The following is a 24,974-nucleotide window of genomic DNA, read 5'->3' as shown; positions in this document are numbered from 1 at the left end:
ACAACCTAGAAAGTTGCGGTCTTTAATAAACTTGTTCAGAAAAACAAGGCCTTCTGAATGGAAGAATGTCTATTTCATCGCTATGTGGCACTGGTGAGCACGAAGTTCGTCCTATTCTGAGGATAACTTATTCAACGGTTAAGACTTCCTACAAAAGTTGCGGTCTTCAACAAAGTTGTTCAGAAATCAGAGCGCACGCAATCCTTCGTACTTTGTCCTTAACCTATCCCGGAATTTCTCACTAAAAATATCTTAACTTTAAATATTTTAGCTTCGTGGGTCACAAAATCTTTGAATCACTCCGGATCAGTCTGAACTGGCCATAAAACAACGGTTTTATTCGATGTATTTTATTTTAGAACATTCATAAATTTTCAACCAGCTGATAGATTTTTGACCTTTTTGAACCAAAGAGAAGGTAATTATTTCTAGCGTTAAGACAAATAAATACCAAAAATATAAATTTGTGTGCTTTTACAATCAAACTATGTAAAATTATTCAAATTTTCGTCATGTTTTTGAATGAAATTTTTTTTTTTACCTTGTGCTACATTCCGATTCGGAACTTGACCTTCTGTTTATTTATACACAGACTTCGCAGCCGACTATTTAGTGTACAGGACAATTGCGGGGCTAGCGCTACGATCCTACTGACACTAACAGTCTCTCCCGAGACGAGACTCGAACCTACGACGACTGGCTTGTTAGGCCAGCATCGTACCTCGAGACAACCTGGGAGATTTAGAAATTAAATTTACTCAAACATAAAAATAACATATTTTAGAAAAGTTCTTCCGTCGAATGTGTTATGAATGTGTAATGTTTTATGAAAAACAATTTATAAATTTGAGTAGAATGGAGATATTCACGATTTTTTTTGTTAGGGAATTAAATATGACCACTAAGCTCAAACTAATTCTAACGTTTCAATAAAGGTACTTTGAAGAAGAACCTATCGATAGCTATGACAACCTATCGTAAAGCTTTGTACGCTGAACGAAAAACGGTACAACTTTATGTAAGTTTTTTAAGAAAAAAACAATGTCAGAGTTTTTGAAGAGAAGGAAAAAAATGTACTATTTTTATAAATGTCTTTAATAAATTTATAGATCCCCTGAGGAAGGCCAAGTCCAAAGGCCGAAACGTCGGACATAAGCGTTTGATACAACCTTATGACTGAAAAAGCCGTATTTCCCTTGAAATTTTAAGTTACAGTCGTCTTCAAAATTGATTGGGTGTAAATTGAAATAAAACTCAAAGTAATCCACCTAGCAGTCAGACCCAGCCTCTCTTAAACTTATTATTTGTTAAAACAGATTTACATGAACACTTCAATCCAATGAAGGTATACTCACTCTTAGGGTTCTAAAATATTAATGTTGTTTCTGAAGTAATAATCTATAAGCTATACATATAAAAATGCAGTCCGGTCTGTCTGTCTGTCTGTCTGATCCATATAGACTTGGAAACTACTGAATCGATCAACGTGAAAATTTGTATGCAGGGTTTTTGGGGCCGAGAAAGGTTCCTATGATGGTTTGAGACCCCTTCCTCCTCTGGAAAGAAGGGGTCTCATACAAATGAAACATACATTCCTGCACAACTCTTGAACTAATCAAGTAAATGAAACCGAATTTGGCATGAAGATATTTTTAGGGGTAAAAAATATGTTCGTATTAATTCGCTACCCCTCCCTCTTCTGGAAGGGAGTGGATCCATACAAATGAAACAAAAATTTGCGGCACATTTTAAAAACCAACCAACTAAACGGAACCATATTTGGCAGGTGAATGTTTTGAGCGGTAAAAGTTATGACCATAATGGTGTGACACCCCTCCTTCTTCTGTAAGGGAGGGGTTCCATACAAATAAAACACAAATTTCTTCACAACTCAAAAACTAATCAGTTAATGGAACCAAATTTGGCAAGTGGAGGTTTTTGGGAGCAAAAAATATTTTCATGATGGTCGCACTTCTGGATGGAAGGGATCTTATACAAATCAAAAAGAGGGTTCCCATACAAATTAAACAGATATATCAACCAGGTTTTCCGGAGAACAGCCTAAAATGGTCAAGTCGATACACAGGAGCCAAAACTCTACTCCATACGCCATTTTAAATTTTAGATGGAAACTTCCGGTTTCTAATATGGGTGTTTCTGGGACCAGAATTACGCCCAGAGGCCAGAAATTGTCTCAAAATGCCATTTTGAATTCCAAGACGGCGACTTCCGGTTTCTGAAAAACCGCAGAAAGTGACCGAATACCACCCTATATGGGTATTTCCGGAATAAAATATTGCTATCGAGCTCTAGATCCAAATTTCCCCCTGAATTCGGTTTCCGGACCATTGTGCACTGATCGACTAAAGAGAAAGAATTATCGGCCCCAATGTTCAAACTGATAAAAATGATCGATTCTAGCTGTTAAACCGTCTCTGTGAATTTTGGTGCCCCTAGTGTGTGTCCCATCACCATCTCCCAGATGGTCTCGAGGTACGATGCTGGCCTATCAAGCCAGTCGTTGTAGGTTCAAGTCTCGGCTCGGGAGAGACTGTTAGTGTCAGTAGGATCATAGCGCTAGCCCCGCGATTGTTCTGCACACTTAACAGTTGGCTGCGAAGTCTGTGTATAACAAAAAGAAGGTCAAGTTCCGAATCGGAACGTAGCACCAAGGCTTTGCTTTTAGTGTGTGTACAAGTGTGCGCAAAAAAAAGTCCCATCCACTTACTGCGAAAGTGAACCATGCGCACCCTTTCTTTTTCAAACCAACGGAGACGCCAAGTTAAGCTTTGTACAGCGTTCTAGGGAACGGATTTGTACAATTTTGTACATTTCTTCAAAAATTCATGAATTTATAGGAAACGGACAGACATCAACATTAAGAGACTTATAAAATAAAATAGCTCAAAATCGGCTTTTTTTTCTTCAAAGGTGCTCTCTATCTACAAAAATACTAATGTTAGATATCGAATTCAATTGAAAACTTTTGTCACCTTAATTTTTGATAACGTAAAAAAGTGTCTCATCAGGGGAAAAAATATTTTTCTAGAATACTGCTATTGGGCTCTAGATCAACATTTTCCCCTAGATTCGTTTTTTAATAACACTGTACAAAGGTTAACTCGGCGTCTCCATTGATTTGACACTGAAAGGGAGCGCATGGTTTACTTTCATGGTGAGTGGAGGGGAACTTGGTGGAGACTTTTGACCCACTTGTGTATACATTCGGGGCACCAAAATTCACCGAGATGGTTTGACAGCTGAAATCGTTAATTTTTTCCTGTTCGAGCATTACAGTCAACACCTGTTATGTAATTTCTTCTGAGAAATTTTTTTCGTTGGATTCTCTAAAAAAATTAAGTTCATAACACTCGTAGTAACTAAATTTCAAAACAAACTTTGTGACTTCCTGAACAACTATGCGAAAGACGGCAACTTTTTAAATGAGCCGCAAAATAAAATAGGTTGAAAATACTCAAAGCCTCTTATGCACTAAGGCCGCGTTGCGGTCGAAGTTAGCGTTTACAACTAAAAGCTTTTGACCTCCTCAACAACTTTGCCGGAGATAGCAACTCCCTGAGTTTCTCGAGATAAATTGAATTCAAAATACTCAACTAACACCAGCGCCGCGTTGCGGCTTAATTTCGTCTAAATTCACTGCAATTTTCTTGGTAGTTGAAGTCACGAGATGGAATTAAATGAATTACCCGATCAGTCAAAAATATCAGGATGATAACAAATCTTGATATTTTGTTACGCACCTTTTGTATCAACTTGTGCTCTAAACTTGTTCTCGTTAATAGTTAAAATATCAAAATAACTTACTGATTATTTCAAATTAAAGCAAGTTTTGTAAGGTTTTTGGCGGAAAAAGATCATAATTAGTTAGAATTTTTTTTTTTTTTTTTATCTCAAAAGATATTTAAAGTTTCTCAAACATTTTTCATCATTTTATCTGTTTTGCTCTGTTTGGAAATCATCTTTTTCGTTAATATTTTCTATCTTTTTTGATTTTTGCTCTTTTTGTCATCTTTTATAACATTTTTTTATCTTTTTAGCATTTTAAACGTATTTGACATTTTCAAAATTTTATCCCTTTTCTACTTTTTGTACGTACTATACATGTTTTGTAGACATTTCCGATTTTCTTTTCCGATATTTTGTTAAACACTCGATCTGGCTCAATAATTTTCAAAACATTTGGACTTAATTAACAATTTTGATTCATTTTTTTTATTTGTTTTTCCTTTTTAAATTCTTGTAATTTTAAAAATATTTTATTTTAATTTTGATATTCATGATATTTTTGGCATTATCAACTTTCCATTCTTTTGACATGTATCTAATTATTTTGATTTTTTTTCACATAACTGATCTTTTTCAATACATTTGACCATTACTAAAATTTTTGATATTAGATTTTTTTTAATACATTTCTACTCATTTTAAAATTTCTTTTTTGGCAACATCTTTCATAGACATTTTTCGGTACTTTCAACGACATTTCATGCTTATTTTACATATTCGGTTTTTGACATTTTTTGATACTTTTTTATCTGTTTTGACATTTGCGATTTATTTTCGTATTTTGTTATTTTATTTTGCTTTTTCACCTTTTATGACTTCTATCTTATTGACAATTTTGACTCAATTTGGGATCATTATCTATTTTGGCCTTTTCTGGCCTTTAGAAGGGTTTTCGGTGATTCTGAGTTTAATTTGTTATCATTTTCTATTTTGGCCTTTAAAAGAGGTTTTTGGCTATTCTGAGCTTAATTTGGGAATATTTTCTATTTTGGCTGTTTCTGGCCTTTAGAAGGGGGTTTCGGCGATTTTGTGCTTAACTTGGGATCATTTTCTATTTCGGCCTTTTCTGGCCTTTAGAAGGATTTTTTTTGGCGATTTTGAGCTAAAGTTGGGATCATTTTCTATTTTGCCCTTTTCTGGCCTTTAGAAGGTGCTTTCTGAGCTTAATTTGGGATCATTTTCTGTTTTGGCCTTTCCTGGCCTTTAGAAGGGATTTTCTGAGATTAATTTGGGATCATTTTCTGTTTTGGCCTTTCCTGGCCTTTAAAAGGAGTTTTGGCCATTCTGATCCTAATTTGGGATCATTTTCTATTTTGGCCTTTTCTGGCCTTTAGAAGGGGTTTTTGACGGTTCTGACCTTAATTTGGGATCATTTTCTATTTTGGGCTTTTCTGGTCTTTAGAAGAGGTTTTTGGCCATTATGAGCCTAATTTTGGATCATTTTCTATTTTGGCCTTTTCTGGCCTTTAGAAGGTGTTTTCTGAGCTTAATTTGGGATCATTTTCTGTTTTGGCCTTTCCTGGCCTTTAAAAGGAGTTTTGGCCATTCTGATCCTAATTTGGGATCATTTTCTATTTTGGCCTTTTCTGGCCTTTAGAAGGGGTTTTTGACGATTCTGAGCTTAATTTGGGATCATTTTCTATTTTGACCTTTTCTGGCCTTCAGAAGTGGTTTTGGGGCAATTCTCCATTCTCCATTGCTACCAACAGTGACCGTGAAAAAATTGTTTGCTTCTACTCTTCAACCGCTTTTACAGAGCTGAAGGCACAGCTTGAATACCCCCATCCCCAAACAATACTGTAAAAACTTGGACCCGCTGGCTTTAGACCGTTTTCATTAACGAGCTGTGTATCGAAGACCATTGCAGAAATAGTCAACAGATGCTTGAACTATTTTCTAGACACTAACGGTCTCCTCGAACTCCGTCAACACACCTTTCGTTCAGGTCATGGAAAGGGTACCTACTTCGGGGCCTTCGCAGCAGATCAGAAACGGAAACGAACATGTCCAACGATCTAGCAAGAGCATGCAACCTAGAAGTCCTATCGTAGAGAACCTTCTAAGTTACAACAGCGACAAGAAAACGAAAGTCTTTCAGTAATTTTTGTCCTGTTTTTGTTGACTAGGCTGTGAAAAAATTATACCTCAACCAGACGGGACTTGAACCCGCAATCTCCGTTGGTGTTTTATTTGGTTAAACTGCTGGGAAGGTACGTTCCCAGAGTCCAGAATAGTATCACCCTCTACTCTTGCGTCCCGTTTCTAACACACCTCGATCACACATCTACGTACGGTATATCTAAGGTCTGCGTGTGATCGAAACTTTCAGTCGGAGCTCTCTCACCGGACGCGAACTTCCAGATGTGATCTCGGTTACTATCAGCGGAATCATTCGCAATTTTCACTGCAAAAATGGAACGGTTGCAGAGATCTGTTACTGTTACGCAGTCTACTAAAAAAAATAAGAGTACACACAGAAATATCAAAAAGTATGTATAAATGTATTAAAGTTGAAAATATAAAAGGAGACAAAACGAAACAATTTCAATAATGTGAAAATAGTTCAAAATTGTGAAAAACGTTCTAAACTTCCAAAATCAAACAAAGTTAAGAAGTACAATAAAATTGATGCATTTTATTGTACTTTTTTTTTATTCTCGCTTATTTTCCGTCGGTCTAGTTCCGCCACTGTTGTTGTACTTCTTACCTATGTTTGATAACAAAAAAACTGACCAAAATCAATTATAATATGTGTCTAAAAAAGAAAGAAAAAATATAAAAACACAAAAAATGTCAGCCAAATATCAAAAACAATTACAAAAATTTACAAAATGTTAAAATGTCTAGAAATATACAAAACTTTATACCACAAAAAATAACACCAAAAACCGGATCAGCCATAAATATCGAAAAGCGTAAAGTGTAAAGAACGTACAACAATGATGCCAAATATAAAAAAAGTCAGAAATGTAGAGCAAATCAAACACAGTAAAACTTTTAAAATATAGAAAAACGTTAAAAATGTCAGAATCGTTGTTTTTTTTTATGTCAAACTTTGTTGATTGTCAATAATTTGTGGCAAATGATAAAATTTTAAATTTAGCTTAAATGTCTTGAATGTTATAAACGTCATAAATGTTATTAGTGTCACAACAAAAAAAATTCAAAGTAAAAATCAAAAACGATAAAAAACTAAACAACAAAAAAACAGAAAGACACCAAAAGTGTTTAAAGTGTCGAAAATAGTTAGAAAAGTCATGAATATTCACTATTTATGTCTTTTCTGTTTTTAATGTCATCTTTGACATTTTTTCATTCTGGTTTTCTCACAGTTATGAGATTGTTGGAGACATTCACGTTTGTTGTCATATTTTTGTTCTGTTCGATATTTTTCGCATAATGTTACTAGACATTTTTAAAGTTTCCAAAAGCCGTCGGATTTACAATATAAAACATTAAAAATCAACAGAAAATTTAAAAAAAAATATTTAAAAAGGGAAAAATAGTTATTTTCAACTAGGTTTCAATTTAGTTTCTGTGCGGGTTTAGTTATAGTTTAGTTCGAGTTCGGCTACAGTGCACTTTTAGTTCAATTGCTTTTTAGTTTCAAATAAGTTGCAGCTTAATTTCAATTTAGTTTTGATTCAGTTTTAGCTCAGAGTCAGTTGAGTTTTTATTTCGTGTCAATTCAGCTTTCAAAATCATTCTCGCCTGTTGAACAGCTTTTTGTTTGTCCCATCGGTTTCGAGAAAAAAAAAAAGAAACATTATCGGTCACCATTTCTCCGATCTGAAGCAAACCTGAAAAGCTATTTCGTTTACCATAAAAAAGGTATAAATTTTCAATGGATTTGTTTTGCATTTCACTGAAAGCTGCTGCTGATTTTTCCCCAAGCAGAATTATTCCACCAAAAAAACCAAAAATATGCGTCCGGAGCTCCGAGAACTCATAACGGAATAATACGCTACTGCCAGACAAAGAATTCAACAAACATAATTCCAGTATCATCTATACATTAAAAATTCATAAGCCCGAATCCGCTGACCAATGCGAAAGCAAAAACGGCAACGGGCAGCAACAGTGTTAGGTTTCGCGAAAATGCTTTTAATCACTGTGTTTTGCTCGAATGTACCTCTACCTAGAATAAAACTGTGTAATAATATAATGCTTACCGTTCCCGGCGATGGCGATCGAAAGCAAGCATGAATTATGTAGATTATGTGCATCCCGTCTCTCGCACCAATCTCCAGGCGAACGACGTCCGCTTGTCTGTTGAGAGTAACGTCCCGGTTCTGTGCTTTGTGTTTTGCATGCTGCATCCGATCCACTTTCCGACTTGCTGCTTCTGATAATGTAAATAATATCAAACCCCCTTCGTAGCAAGTAAACTAACTGTTAGCTTCGGATTACGGGCGGTGGGTGCAGTGGCGACACTGGCGTAAATTAATTTGTACACCTGCTTTTACATTTCACTTCCCTTTCTCTCTCTCTCTCACCCGGAAATTGTTTTGCCGCCGATCGGTGGAAACCGTCAAACCCACACCACCGGCCACAACTGGACCACTTGTACGGACGCCTGTTCAAACATTTGCATAACTCTGCCTCTCTCTGTCTCTCTGGGGGTGTGGAAAACACAACAACGCACCGGAATCTGGTCCGTGGGAATTTCGACCACTCCGCTTCCCATGCCACGAGCAGCAATCTGCTGGAGAAGACAACGGATGCGGTAATCAAGGCTGCTAAAACCGGCGATTTAGTGATGGTAAGTAAGAGCTTCACTCCGGCGTAAAAATCGCTTGCTTTCTCCTCAGTGTAGTTTTCAGTTTATTCGAAAGCTAGCTCTGACAGTGCTTCCGTTTCCGATGGATCTGCAATCTTCTCAACGCCCGAAGGGAAAACTTCTGCTCTGTGTTTATTGCTTCCGGGCTTTGTGACTCTTGTCGTGCCGGACTTAACTCGCGAAGTTTTTCTGGTAATCCCACTTCCGATTATTGTTGAGTTGAGCTGCTGTTCAAAAATCATTCAAGCAACTAATTGACTGCCGTCACGCAATTAACTCCCTGAAAAAAAAAAACGATAAAATTCATTTGGTAATTTTTTCTATTCTTTTCCAAAGCTAAAAGATCTCCACATGCAGGGCTTCTCGCTGCTATCGATCGATTCCGGGGGTCAGACGGCGCTGCACTACGCGGCACGCTACGGCCACAAGGACATCGTGCGATATTTGATCTCGTACGCGCCCAACACCATCGTTAACATGATCGACAACGAAACGTGAGTCATTTATTTTTCTTCTCCATTCTTAGTATTCTAGGTCTTCGAGTCTCTTGCTAGGCACGTAACATATTGTGAGACAGTGAAGTCTTCTGGGAAACGAAAGTGCTGTTATTTCGTGGCAAAAATTAACCCGCCGTAGCTGTAATCAAATTTATTTCGTGCTTGGTTGAGTTTCGCGAGATTCTACGAAAAGCGTTTTTATTTCAAACCTGGCCTATAATAATTAGAAGAAAATCAATTTCGTTTTATTTTTCCGAAATGATTATTTTTTTTCGAGCCTCAAAAGTTGAATGAACTTAAAATATTGAATAAACCCAAATATTAAATTTTAATTTAACATTGAAATCCAGATTTCAAAATAAATAGGACCGTTTACAGTTTTAAATTTAGCATCAGAAAGCATCAGTTAGAAACAGAAAATTTACCAAACGTACGTAAGTTCTACGCGAAACAAAATTATAAGAAACGAATTATGAGATTTGAATTCGAAGTTGAAAATTGAAAATGTTTACTTGGGCGTTCGAATTTAACCAATTAAATTCGAAATTTCGTTTTTTGAAATTACAATGAAATGTATTTCAAAATTTGAGATGTTTTCATTTTGGATCCTGAAAATATTCAATTTCAGGAATAGCAAACAAAATCGGCGAGAGAATATCAAAACAGTGCCAAACATGCATGAGGGAATTAAAAAAAGGGGGAGTGCTCAAAAATTGTCAAAAATGTCATCGAAGTGTCAGAACATATTACAGTACTGGACAAAAAAAAGTACGCACCTGTGATATGTTCAAACTTTCTTGATTTAAGTAGAATCTAAGGCAGATGGATAATCAAAGTGTTCTAACAAAAGACAGTACTGGAGGTGTACTTTCGAAAAATGTTAGATAAAGTGACATGAGAACGACATATAAACATAAAAAGAGCTTATAATTGGAAATTGTCATTTTTCTTGTGGACAAAATAAAGTACGCATTATAGTGATTCAACGTTCAAACTGATTTTTCTTTATTTTAGTATTTAATTTGGCCACCTTTTGCTTCGATCACGGATTGCAGGCGTCGAGGCATACTTTCAACAAGGTTTTCAATATGTTGGGAGTCGATATTTGTCCAAGCTTTTTCCAAAGCTTCAAACAGTTTGTCGCGGTTGGTGACATCTCCCTTGTCGACATTTTGATCCAAAATCGACCACAAATTTTCTATCGGATTCAAGTCCGGGCTTTGTGATGGCCATTCCAATAGCTTGATACGTGAAGCACGGAAATAAGCAGTGTTGTTTTGTTGAAAAGTGAACTTCTTCTCTAAGCCAACCTTTCGCGCCGACTCTGTAAGATATCTCTCTAAAATGCTGATGTAATAGTCTGCCGTCATTATGCCATCATTTTTTTCAATATTACCAACACCCGACCAAGCAAAGCACCCCCACACCATGATACTGCCACCTCCGGGCTCGACCGTCTTCTGAATATTTTTATCGGCAAGTTTCTCACCAGGTTACGTCCAAACTCGTGCTCGTTGTTTGTGGCTAAAGAGTTCAAATTTACTTCCATCGCTCCAGATAACCTGTTTCCAGAACTCTATCGGCTTGTCGATGTATTTTTGAGCGAATTTGAGGCGTTTGATTCTGCAGAAATAAACCTCAGCCAAATATGTATGCTGAATACGAAGTAAACAAACCTGTCAACCTTTCGAATCAAAGGTCTTCGTTGGGCAAATCCACTCTTATAACCCATTTCCTGTAGTCTTCTGCGCACAGTTCGTTCAGAGATATTTAAATCAGCATTTTCACGAATCACTCGGCTGGTAACGAGAGGATTTTTTGCCACTTCTCGAGAAATTCCTAGTTCGATCATCGCTAGTTGTAGTTTTCCGCTTCCTTCCTCTACCGGTCCGATCGGCTACGCTTCCCAGTTCTCCATGCTTTTTGCATATTTTTCGTGCTCCTGCTTCACTTAAATCGTATTTTCGAGCAATTTCTCTATAAGAAAGACCTTCCTGACGCGATTGTACCGCGCATTAATAATGATAAACAAATAATCAAACACATTGTTTCGACGTTTCTCTGCAGCAATAGGAATCTTATTGGACTTACGAGGAGTAGGACACATTAGAAAATAAATTATCTGAGCTGAGAAATAGTAAACTGATGATGATATAAAGAATGCGTACTTTATTTTGACCAAGCGAAAATAGAGCTTAATTACAATTATGCTGAAGTGTGAATTTAATATGCAATTCTTCGACAATATTATTATACCAATCGTTAGTATATAAGAAATACTACAACTTATCCGAATTCATCGAGTTCATATACCTTATATTAAAAAAGATACAGGGAGTTCAACATTAGGATAGTGGGTGCGTACTTCTTTTTGTCCAGTACTGTATGTTTTTACGAAAGTTGTCGAAATATTTCCTTAAAAAGGTCAAAAATGGCCAGTATTTATAAACATAAAACAGTTTAACCTGTGCTTGAAGTAAAATGCGTAAAATGAATGTGCCGAATAAATAACAAAACAAATGTATAAAGAATTGATCAGATTGATGTAAAAACTGTTTCGAAAATAAAAAAAAAGATGGAAAAGTGCCAAAATACATGAAAAAAGTGTTTCCAAGATAGCAACAGAGAACAAAAAAAGTAAAAAACAAATCATGAAAGAACACTTACCTAAAGTTGACAATAAAGTGGCAAGAAATACCCGAGAACACGAAACTACAGAATTACAAAGTTCTAGGAATAATAAATTATAAAATTCAAAAAGACGAAAATTTAAAAAAAATAAGAAAAGATCAAAATATACAAAAAGTACGGAAAAATAAAATAAAATATGAACCAACATAAAATCAAAACAGAAATGGAAAAAACGATAAAAAGAAATGAACAGATAGACTGGATAGCTTAAAAACAAAGAAAAATCTACCAGTTTTCAAACATGAACAAAATTGAAAAGGAAAAAATGGAAATAGAAAACCGAGTAAAAAAACACCAACAGAGAAACATCAACCGAAAACACAAAAAATACAGTGTTACCAGAAACCCGTTTAAACCAAACTGAGAATTAAACATGGCAAACAATAAACAGAATACCCAAAATGACAAACATGGCAAATATAGCAAAAATATCTGAAGAGCGTTAAAAGTTAAAACATAAACTTAAGCCTAGACAAGAAAAAGTCTGGCAGCATTTAGAAAAATTACGGCAGAGGTATCCAAGACACGATCATACGCGGTCTGAGCATGATGCATTTATGAGATAACTGAAATTTACCGCATAACAAATGCAATTCCATTAATCGGCCTATTTCGAGGCCATGCATTTGGAAGAGCATAATGAAAGTTTTTATTGAAGTGAAACTGTGATTAAAAGTCAGTAGTGCGATGTTTACCACAATTCGATGTTACTGTGATTTCAAACAGAAAAGCCCGGCATTTCCTGCCAACAGTGCTGAACTAAAAAGGATACAGTAAACGTCTTGAAAAAAAAAAAGATTCTAGTTTATTATCACGGCAGAATTTCCATGTTCATATTCATGTCTGCCACCAGTTAACGTTAACCAGCCGCACATCGACAATATGTAACACGCAACAGTTGCACCCTCGTGGTATCTGCTTCCATCCGACACGAGAACAATTTGATTGTCTTCTTTCCAAACTTCAAAACTCAAAATTGTCCTAATGAAGTTCTAAAACAAAAAACAATGAAATTAAAAAAGAAAACCAGCAGGAAAACCAAAACAAAAACGAACCGAGTAAACAAGCAACGCCGAAACAGAGAGTACAATATAAAAATAAAAACGAAAATCAATTTAAAGATTGGAAAACCATTGTTGCAAAGCATTTGAATTTTACAACGGAGATGGAAGTTATTAAACAGAAAATATAACATAAAAATGAATGAATGGAGAACTAACAAAAATTTTAGCTGAAAAAAATAGAGATACAAGGAGTCCAAAAAAGGAATAATAGTGAAGTGAAAATTTGGAATCATCAGAAAACAGCAATAGAAAAAAATTAATCGAAAAAAAATGATGAAGCTTAATAATTCAAATAGAACAGAAAAACAGAAGAGTTTGAACTCAAAAATCAAATAAGAATAAAACTGAAAGCAGATAAAAGTCAATAACACAATGACGGAACGGAGTAAAAAAGTGAAATAGGGTTGCAGAAGAATAGAAAAGCAGAATGAAAAAAAAAAAACAAAACAAAACAAAAAATTATGAACCGGGAAAACAAAATAATGGAGAAAGTTAGAAAAACCGATAAAAATTTAAAACCCAAACAAAAAACGAAAGAAAAAAATTAATAAACCAAAAAATATGAATCATGAATAAAACAAATAAACAAAAACAAATAAACAACAGAAAACAAAACCATCTGAGATTTCGCTACTCTTTTCTATTATTTACTAACCTTATCTTAATTCTTATAAAATTGAAAAACAAAAAACCAAACAAAAAATTGATAAATATAAAACCCAGATAGCCAGATAAGAGGAAAATAGAAAACCTAAAAGATGATTTATCCAATAAAATATAAAAATAAACAAACAATATACAATTTACGTGAAAACAGTCAAAAAAAGTAACAAAGAATCATAAAAAAACATAAAATAGGAGGAGAAGAAAACAGAAATTCTAAAAAAATGAGAAAAAGGCCGAGTGCGACAGAAGAAAAAGAAACGGGAAAAAGAAAAGAAAACAAAAAAAAAGGTTATAGCCGACACACAACCGGATTATTAAAGTAGAACAACGAGGAGCTTTTATTCATTCACGAACAACACAGTGAGCAAGAGTGGTGGCACTGAAAAGGACCATTAGATAAGTGGAAGGTGGCTTCGGTTTTGTTTGTGTTCATTTTTTTTTTTTTTTTTTTTTTTTTATTGTGGCAGTGATTGCTCCAACACTAACTAAACTGTTCTTGTCGGGATATTTCGGCTAAGCGGCCTTTAATTTTATAACCAATTATTTAATTTCGTCCAACGTTTCGACACCGGTTGGTGTCTTCATCAGGGAAAACTATATTGTTTAAACAATTCACATATTTTAAAAACAAGTTCCACATTTTTAAAACCTAGTCTACTTACAATTCTAATTGTTCTTTGTCCTGTGGCTTTTTAAAGCATATAACTGTTTGGTATAGTTCGGTAGTGTTCTTATCTGGACAAAAAAGCAATTAGAAAGTTGATTAATTTTCTCTTGATTTTCCAAATAATGCGATTTTTACGTCGTTTTTTTTTTTAAATAACGCGGTTTTTACACTTTTTTGCACGATATTTCGAGAGTGTTTTTTACACAGTTCCATTTTTACACGTTTTATTTACACGATTTCTTTACGTCGTTTTTCCGAATAACGTGATTTTTTTACACATTTTTTGCACGGTTCGTATCCATCGTGTGAAAAATACTTTACTGTATGTTATAACCACCATGTTATAGCATTTTGCTTCAAAAGCTCGTGAGTACTCTCGCATTTTGTCTATAACGGATGTATTATTTGAAGAGAAAAATCTCAAACATTTCAATTATTGAACTTATTTGTCCTGTAGAGAATAGTGTGCCAATACTCGAGCTCTTACTTCCACATTTGCGAGCGGTTTTTCTTCAAAAGCTCGTATGCAGTGTCTATGTCGTTGCTTTCGTGCAACACTAAAACAACTCAAAATTCGAAAAAAAAAATTTAAAAAAAATTAGTGTCAATTTGATTTAACTTTTTAATTTTCAGGAAAACTTTCGCTTCAAAGACTTCCATTTTTTTATTAAAGTTTATTGGGTCTATCAGGCACACATTAGAAGAACGATGTACAAATTGAAACCTTATTTCTACTAACTTCATACAGAAATTTCGATTTGTATTGCGAAGGCACTTCTACTTTTAACTCTGAAGTTGTTATGAATACCATGCGGGGTTCCGTGGGGATGAGAGGAGCCGGAAGCCGCAGGGTTACAGAGTCCATTTTGATGCATGAATGGTCGTGAGTTCGAATCTTGTTAGAAGCAGGCCATTTCTGATTATCAAAAGACATAAAGCTCCTCACCACCTCAGGCTCCTCATCACCATCATCACCCTAACCTCACTTATCCGGACCAAGTGTTTGCTTTCTCACGATGGGGTAGAGAACCAATGTATGCTTCTGAGACAACGTCGCTCTCGCATCGATAGAACCGTGATACACATATCCATCGCTCCGTTTTTTGTAATGTAATAACTTTATACGTCTCTGGGGTCGGTCAAAGATGGACGCGCGTCGTCGCTGTCGCAATCGATAGAACAGAATCGCCCATGTGATCGCATCACTCATCAAGATGAATCCTGATCCAACGTTTACCCTTCCCTACTAAAAAAAATTCCTTACTGTCATCTTTGAGAAAATGCAGTGATGTACACGCTTTCCAAGCAGCAGGGGTCACACTAACATATCTCTTATCTCTTCTTAGCTGATTGCAGTGACGTGGCCGGCGCCGTTATTAATCATAGAAAAATTGTTGAGTCACTGAAACTTGTACAATGAGAATGGTCGTTCGCTCCCAGCCCTATCAATCACGAAGTGTTATCCACTATGTGCAAAAAGTTAAGCTAAGCTAAGCTAATTACGACACGGGGTTCCGTGGGATAAAACCTAACTGTGTTAGCCATCAAAAACACAAAAATGCAAAATTTGAGTTGTGCCAGTGTTACACGAAACTGATCGATGATGTTTACAGTTGAAGCCCTCTATTACGACAACTTATATAGCGACAAATCTCCCTTCTGCTCCATATTCAGAAAAAATATTCGTTTTATTGCAACATTTCTCTATAATGACGGTCCCTTGCGATGTCTCTATTCAGCGATTCGACTGTATTATCAAGAGAAACTGCATCAACTTTCCAATTGCTTGTTTGTCCTGATAAGTACAGTTTAGTTAGTGTAGGAGCAATCACTGCTCAAAAAACAGAAAAAGACAAACAAAAAACTGTACTGTCTCTTGCCGCACCCGGTTGCTTTTCGCTTTCCACGCCACCACAACCAATTATCCTCTGCTGCTGCTACTTCTGCCGCACATTGAATCGACGAACAAGTTGGGCACCATCCCTGCCGCCTGATTCCACACAACCGATTCTGCTGCTTGCTGTCTGCATCCTCTCCATCCTTTGCTGCTGCTGGTGTTTTTGCTTTTGAAGCCAGATTTGAAATGAAAGAAGTGAAATAAGTTTGGACTGGTTCGTTTTTTTTTTTTCAATAGTAACTATTACATTATGTTGTTACCACACGGAATTACTTCTAAACGAAGATCAACTCTTTATCGGGTAGGATTGCTAACCCTAGAGTGGATCCGTAACTCACCAGTGATTCAATGTTTTCTATGTCTCAGAAAGCCAGATGGACTTTAGAGATATTTTTGTTATTCATTACCTTTTCGTTTATTTTTTTTATTGCTTACTGGTGACACGTTGTTTAAGCGTTCCCAAAGTCAAAACGGAGGGCTTTGACTTCTGATGTGAGCGCATTGCTTGTCGAAGGCCATGCGTTAGTCACTGTTTTTTTTTTTCTATGTAGAAAAAGCTTGGTAGCCGACTGGCTTCTTTCTGGGTTCTTATCCTTCGTCTAATGCAACGGGACCCTATTGGAAACACAAAGGGTGCGCGGGATGCCGTTGCAGATGCTAATAATAATTTTTATAAAATACAGGAATCGAATGATGCATAAACCATAAACCTAGGTGTCGATTTTTGCGTCGCTATACATGATTGAAATGTTACATATAAAATGTTTCACAAGATGCGAGAGAAATCTCAAAATTGACCCTTACGGAAAGACGTAGTTCTACTCCAAAAAAAGATGAAGCATAAAATTATATGGAGAAAAAAAAGAATGTTATTCAAACAAATAATTGCATCAGGAGACAAACAAATAAAGCAAAAATGGAAGAGAAAGAAAATAGGAATCGAAGATAGAATGAAAAACAATGAATAACAATAAAATAGAGCAATGGCAAAAATCAGAACCAGAAACACAACTTAAATTTACTATTACTAAAAACAGACATCAGAGACTTGGAGAAGTAGCAAAGACATAATGAAAAATAAATTCGGAATGGCAGAGAAATAGAAAAAAAAAACAGAAAGGTAGAAAAACAGAATCGAAAGAAGGTAAAACCAGTTAACGAGAAACATGAGATCAAACTGAAATTTGATTCAAAACTAAAAACCAATCAGTTCAGTTTTGTTCTGTAATCCAAAGTGCAAAGTAGAATAAGAAAAGAAGTACAAAAAACAGACGAAACATTGAATGAATGAAAATCCAAATAAAAGCAGAAAAGACAAAAAACGAGTTGATAAAACAAAAATAGTGATGCAGAAAAATTGAAAAAACAGAGCGCAGAAAAATTTAAAATTTTATAGAATGAAACCTATAAAAATGACAGATATGAAAAACAAAAATTAGAAAAGAAAATTTAAGAAAAACATAGAACTAAAAGAAATGCCGGAAATCAGCTGAATAAAAAATCGAAACTAAACTCAAAAAGTCGTGAATTTAAAAGTTCTTAAATTTAAAAACTCCTAATTGAAATTTGCGGCATAGAACAATTCGAAGGAATAAACATGAGGAAGCAGAAAAATTTTAATAAGCTTAAAAAAAGCGAAAAACAAACCCAGAATTACAACTAAACATTAAAAAAAAATATTCATAAATCCGATGTCAGCAGAGTATAAGTCATCAAGTCATAAAGTTAAAATCTAGTCAAAAATATCAAAATACTAAGAACCCAAAACATAAAAAATAAGAAGACATAGAAGCGAAAAAAAGTAAAAAAAAAGATGGTAAAAAGCCGAGAAATGAGAAAACGTTTTGATGTTTTGACGTTTTTTCAACATATAAAAAGAAGCATAACAACAAAAATAGACAAACGAAAAAATGACAAAAATATGAAAAATAATAATGGGAGATGCAAATGAATAAAAAAACTAATAAAATTAAACGTGTGGAATTTGAGAGCAAAAAAGCAGAAAACTATGGACGCCAACAGAACAGTTCAAAATTCAAATTACAAATTCTAAATTAGGCAAATAGCCACCAATATTTAAACTGTTTTAAGAGCATGCTCGGGTATTCAGCTAGTTATACAATACATAAACAAGAAAGACAGAAACAGAAAATAAATAAGCTGAATGTAACAAAAAAATCAGAATCTCAATGTAACAAAAAATAGAGAAACTTCTGAATCAAATTCATAGGATAGATGAAAAAAAAAACAATGAATAAATGAATTCTAAAAATATGGAAGTATCAAATTATGGAAGAAATTATAATGTTACCCAAACCAGGTAACGACAAAAAGAAAAACAGTAATAAATAAAATTGACAGCGAGGTGCAGGAAAAAAAGATATGTAGATATACCAAATAGAATATGAGCAAAAAAAAAACAAGAATCGACAAGCGTATAGGAAATGAACAAAAAAAAATTAAAGAACAGAATAGAAGGAAAAAATGAAACAAGAAATACAGAAAAATATATGTATATATTCATCAAAATAGAATAACGAAATAAGAAGCAGGAAAACGAAATAACCAAGAGTTTTTATTTTCATCTGGAAAAATCTGGAAAAGTCATGAGTTTTTGCTATTTTAGAAACGTTCTGTTCTAAGAATCTGGTTACCGCCTTGTTCAATTAATTCAGTGGTTCCCAACCTTTTTGGCTCCGCGACCCCTGTTTCGTAAACACAAAGAGCTCTGCGGCTCTTTTTGCGAGAATTTCTGATACAAGTTTCTCAGTCTTATATCGTCCTGCAAGTCTAACTAGGAGTTGAAAATCCGGTTTCACGAAGCTTAACGGCCCCCCGGTTGGGAACCACCGAAATAATTGTTCATGATTTTTTTTTTCTAGTATATTTGTTTAACATTTTCAAGGATTTAATTCGATAATTTACAGCTTAGAATATATTATTCGATTACCAAAAAAATGAAGCAAAATTTTGTTTCTTAAGGCGACATCCGTAAATTACGTAACGCAAAAAACCCGATTTTAAGACCCCAAACGTAACTTCAGCACCTACCCCCCCCCACCATAATTTTTTTTTTGTTACGTAACACTAACCTCACCTCCCCCGTCCCCTGTGTAACAAATCGTAACGCTCAGGGATACCCCCATCCCCTCTATAAGCGTCACGTAGTTTATGGATGCCGCCTTACGACAAAATTACTCGGCGAATGCATAATAAATTTTTAAGAATTCTTTTCTAGACAAAGCGAAAAAATGGATAAGCAAAAACCAACTTAATCGGGAGAAAAAATCGACATATAAAAGGATGTCAGTGTAGAAAGCTTAAACCAAATTGATATAGTGTATTTTCAAACTAAAATGAAATCAATTAAAAAACTGTATGCATTAGAAATTGTAACATTCTTCATCAAACGTTGTTAACAAATCGTTCAGAAAAAGGTTTGGAATGGATTTTTCTTTTGCGTTTCAAACCTGGATTCGATATTCTTTGTTTTAAATTGAACATACTCTCGAGAGTGACGAAAGTCAAATGACAAAAAAATCATAATTCCGAAGTTAGCAGTATGTAGATCTTTAAGTCATAATGTCATAATTTCAAAACGTGAAAAAGTCTAAAATTCAACATTAAAGTTTCAGTCTGCAATATAGGAGTCGATTACTAAATCTACAAGCACAGACTAACAGACATAACACTGTGAACAAATTTTCAGTAAAATCATCATTCGGTTTATTTCAGTACTTTACGTTACTAACATTAGCACCATCTGCTGCCGTGTTCGCGCTGCGTCTTGTTTTTCGACATCAGCGCTAGTGAACGTGCATGTGTCAAACTGGGAACTACAAAATATGTATGAGATTGCATGACAGCACCCCAGACGGTGTTGTCGCGCGGTGACTGTTATGCGACCGAAAATTTGAAATGATCGCTTTTTGTGTCGATGGAAATAGGTTGCAGTGTTACGTCTGTTAGTCTGTGCTACACGTTTTCACAACTACAGAAGTAAATTGAACTGGCTTTATTTGTTCCCAAACAAAAGACACCAGCCTCAGCTTGAGCTTACGATTGCGATCAAATACACTTCTCAAATTGTATTTTCCAATTCCTCTTCCCAGTGGCCAGACGGCCCTCCACAAGGCAGCCAGCGGTAAGCGACGCAGCATCTGCTACATGCTGGTGGCAGCCGGTGCCAGTCTTATTATTCAGGACAACAACGGACGGACGCCTCGGCTGCTGGCCCTGGAAGCCGAGGACCGTGAGCTGGCTGCCTATCTCGAGAGTAAGTGAGCTGTGATAAATAACATTACGCGTTTTTTCTGATTAATTTTATTTCCTCCCTTCGTTTGTAGATCAAGAGCAATTCCAGCTGGCCGATTACCAGAGCAGTGCGTGATCTTCGTCCGCCGCCTCCGGCGGAAGAGCTGCTAACATCAACCGTCGTCGATGCTGATAAGCGGAAGTCGCTAGCCACCATCCCCACCAACACCGAGTTCAGCTGTCCTTTTTATTATTTATTGCTATTTATAGAATCGTATTATTGCATCCGGTTTGAAAAATTATAAAGATGATTTAAATTTGTTACACACAGCTTCTTCGGTTCGTTTCGAGCGAACCAGAGCGGAGGAGAAAGAAGGAGAAAAATGTTCTCATTTATTATCTCCTCACTTCTAGTCAGAATATTTTAACGAATGGTTTAACATTAATAACCAGCTGGCGCACGAAGGCGCCTGCAGGCTTGAGTTTCTGTCATAACGATCAAAGCGACAGGGCAACCGGCCAGGAGGACCTCTATATTTAAAATAGTAGAAACGATTTTCAATCGTGACGGCAAGAATCTCAAAACGCAAAGCGGTTAGACGAGCGAATATTATTCATTGCGTCGGGATTTGTCAGATGTGGATGGTTTGTTGGCTGCAATCTGGCGCTTAGCGCCGAAACGAATCTGGAGCCCAGCAAAAATAGAATACATATCAAAAAGCTTAGTTTCTCCTAACATCATCATCATCGTCATCATCTTCAACAGAGTTTAGATAGTTTTTTCAAAGTCTCAATAAATAATAATAAGTAGTGAAATCAATAGCGGAGAAAGAAAGCAGCGAGCAAAAAGTAGTTAGATTTTTCCAAAGTTCATTACAACAGCTGTAAATAGATTGTTCTCTCTTCCATGAATCGATGAATTTCTTAGAAGGTAGAAGATGAAAAAACCATTATTGAAAGCAAATCTTAGCAAAAAAGGCCAATTTAGCACCCACTTGGATTACAGTGAAACCTTGTTACAAGGTTTTCACTGAAATCATAGTAGAATTTGGGTGAAATACCTTTGAAACAAAAACGTTGAAAGTGTGAACTGAACTGCTGAACTGAAAGTCAGAAACCAATACAACACTTAAGACAATGGAGGCTCATCTCATACAAAATGAAATGGAAAAACCCCGTTCAAGGCAAATAAAACTAGAAAAAATGCGCGGTTATTCTGCGAAAGTTTAACCAAATGCTGTCACTGCTTGCGAATGAAAGCTGTGAGAGTGCGTTCACGAATGAGTGGTGAGTGAGAACGAATAAAAACAATGGTAGTAGGCATGTGTGCTGTGCGATTATATTAAAGCTGTCATTTTGTAAGTTTTGTTTATGTCTCGTGAAAATGGAAGAACTGAAAACTAGAGTGAAATTAAGTTTCCCACCTGGTGTGAACGGGAGTGAGCATGGCTTGTTCGTTTTTCGCGAGTGAGAGAGGAAGCAGCAGAAAAAAAAACTGATGTCAATTATTACAATATAATTCGTAAGATTAGCTTAGCTGGTGGTGTAGGACGATCATTCAACAAGGTAAATTTAGAACTCTAAAACAGTAGACTAGCAAAACAAACAAAAAATCAACTGAAATAAGATACAATGAGAAGCATTACCGAAATACTTGAAATGTGATTTCCCTGTGAAGCAAATTATTTAGAACTTTGTCGTAAATGAGTAAACTTTGTACATTCTTGCGCGTATGGGCGGCTGTATATAAATAATTATTTGATAAGAGTAGAGTTTAAGCTATCGAAAAAAGGAAATTTTCGTGCTGTTTTTTCCGTAGAATTCGCACCTCATGCCGCCTAGCGAGAGAGTCGTTCTGTACAGTTGCAGAGACACAAGTCTCAAAACCTAACCTCGAGCTCTCCGTCTTTGCGAAATATTCTTTTGGCAGGGACGGATCCCACGACTCTTCCTGTTCATGGGCTGCTGAGTAGCGAAAAAAAATTCCTCCGGAAAAAATAGTGGACCAAAATTTCGAACCAATTAAAATCGGACCAATAGTTTGAAGGAAAGTCTTCGTGCCCCTAGACTTTGCATTCGAACTATTCCTCCATTGCTAGAGATATTTTCGCTCAGCCTTCCGCCACCCTCCCCCTCGGATAACGGTGAACTTTCCCGACTCGTCTTGCTCTATTCAAAGGGTAGACGGGCCAACCAAAAGTTCGCACATTTTCCATGATGGACCAATCCGAGAATTGAACTGTTCTGTTTTTTGGAATAATTCATAATTCAGTCTTGTTCAGAGTAATAATAGCAAGTAATGATATTATGAGACGATAATAAGACGAGATAAAACGCCTTCTTTTGCGTCTCAAAGAGTTAGGACCCCCCATCAAAAGGGTTTCCGAGCAAATGTGTGATACGCGCCAAAAACACAGTATATATTGTATATAGTGTAATGCAACTATTTCCTAGTGTAAAAGCAAAAAAAAAGCTAATGACAATCGCAAACCGACCGTTCGTTGTTTCGGTCAAAATCTCAGTCTCAGCAAATTCCATCGTGTTTCGATCATCTCTCACACACATACACATAAGCATCCACAAGCAGTCATTGTTATTTTTTAGTTGATTTTTTCTTCCTCAAGATAGCAGCACAGTGGATAAAGAACGAGCGAAAAAATGATTGTCATTTGGTAATCGTCAGAAAAAGTAATCCGACATATATTATTATGTCTGCAATGGCAAGGAAAAATTTTTTTTTCATATAATCACCTGACTGATCGTTTCCAAAATGGCGACCATTTTTTCGGGCAGTTTTTGTGAACTGCAAATTACAGCAAGCGACGAAAAAACGTCACATCTGACAAATCCTCGACAGTTAGCTTGAAAACGAAAACAAAAAAAACTGACAGCTCGCAAACCGCAAATCCAAAACTCTAAAACATGACTCTAAAACCAATATAAAACAAAAAATGTGATCTCCTAGACGTGAATGTTATTTCTTCCTAAAAATTAAATTTAAGCGGTGATATGGGCTGCTCACAGAAAAACAAACATCTGACAGTCGCCGCCCCTCCCTGTACATAACCTTTAAAAAGAGTACCAAAAAAAAAAAAAAAGATTTGTAAGCACGTTTTTTGAACCTAAAAAAATCAACATCAATCTGTTTCTGAGAAAATTAAATCAATCAATACTCATCGATTTACCGCCAACCTTGTTTTTCCTCTAAATCATGCAAAAACCGGTTTAAAATCCTGCACCCTTCAATGGGGGGTGCTTCACCATGCACGGCAAATTATTCAACAATTAAAACCAAAAAAAAAAAAACAAAAGAGGATACACAAAACAACACAACAAATATTGCTAGTATTTTAGGAAAGTTACACAATTGAGAAGATTTAAGCAAACCTACTAAGCAAAAAAAAAAACTATTTAGTGTAAAGAGCTAGGATAAAGGGTCCAAAAACCGTAGTTGAAGTTCAGTTCTTTTTCACCCGATAAAAGCCTAGTGTAAGATCAACTGGAGTTGATTGCAATCAATCTCAAACAGAAATTTCGTTCTTAATCGATAATAAAAATAACAACAACCACAACAACAAAAAATACACAGAGAAAAATGTCAAATCTATTTTTGGGACTATCATATTTTGTACTAAATCGTTCTTTAAAGTAAAAAAAAGGGGAAATGCACTAAGAAAGCACCTCCTCACTCCTAACAGACCAATCAGCAGTTATTCATCCCATCAATTCTTCTCTCTTCGTTTATAATTTTTTTTCTACCTCCCCCTGGGGGAGTCTAAGCAACTATTTAAAAAATACTGCTCTGATGCAGAGGCGAATCGAAATGAGAAAACAAAAACATTCCAATCTATACTATACATACACACCTAGGATAATCTGTTAATTGTTGATCAACTGTTTTTAACTTATTTATTGAACACGAATCCCTATCCCTCCTCTTCCTTCCCATGTTAGCCACCAAGAGCACTAATTGTAGGTAAGATTTTTTGATCGGTTTTCACAAACACACTCTCACATCCAGGAGGTAATATGTAGTGGAATTCTGCGAATATAGGCAATAGACTATTTATTTTAACTTGTTAATCCCTTTTTACGGTTTAGAAACACACAAACACACGCCCCACTCACACTGATAGCCTTTTTCCGAAGGATTTTTTTCCACTCTAGCGGAATGAAATTAGTCAAACTATTTACCTATTAAATATAGAACTAGGGTCTTGATTGTTCGGGTCAGACCTGTTGTAGGAAAGCACCCTTGTACCTTACGGCTGTAAATTTTCTGTTTTAAATTAATTTATTCAATAGAAGAAAGAGAAAACAAGCGTAGGTAACAGTCGTGAATTTTTTGTTCCCATAAAATGGAGAGTAAAAAAAAAGTTTAGAAACACACACCCACACAGTCACAGTATGTCATGCGACGAACTTTGAAAAAAAAATACATGCACTGCTGGAAAGCTGGCGTAACGAAACAAAGCAAGTAAACTCTCGTGACAGAAGAAGAAAAATCAAGGCCAACATCGAGACAACACAGCAACAAAAAACTGTTACTATTACTGCTATTATTAATACTATTACAACTACTGCAACTACTACTACTACCACTACTATTGTATCAGATAAATAAATAGTGTAATCTCTTGAATCTTACTAA

The 24,974-nt window shown here is 35.7% G+C and overlaps 1 protein-coding gene across 5 annotated transcripts in view; it reads left to right on the top strand.

Annotated features, from left to right (window-relative positions):
- LOC129718983 (eye-specific diacylglycerol kinase) overlaps positions 1–24,974 on the top strand; it is a 431,099-nt gene extending 406,125 nt beyond the window's left edge. For all 5 annotated transcript variants that reach the window (XM_055670277.1, XM_055670281.1, XM_055670276.1 and 2 more), the window contains 4 exons: positions 8,506–8,569; positions 8,924–9,081; positions 20,182–20,345; positions 20,416–24,974. In XM_055670277.1, the coding sequence (XP_055526252.1) occupies positions 8,506–8,569; positions 8,924–9,081; positions 20,182–20,345; positions 20,416–20,459 (430 nt within the window). In that variant the 3' untranslated portion in view covers positions 20,460–24,974. The remainder of the gene's footprint in view (positions 1–8,505; positions 8,570–8,923; positions 9,082–20,181; positions 20,346–20,415) is intronic.

The sequence above is a fragment of the Wyeomyia smithii genome, chromosome 1 (genome assembly GCF_029784165.1).
Source record: "Wyeomyia smithii strain HCP4-BCI-WySm-NY-G18 chromosome 1, ASM2978416v1, whole genome shotgun sequence".
Lineage (NCBI taxonomy): Eukaryota > Metazoa > Arthropoda > Insecta > Diptera > Culicidae > Wyeomyia > Wyeomyia smithii.
Note: the sequence above shows the minus strand (reverse complement) of the source record. Positions and strands in the feature narration are given on the sequence as shown.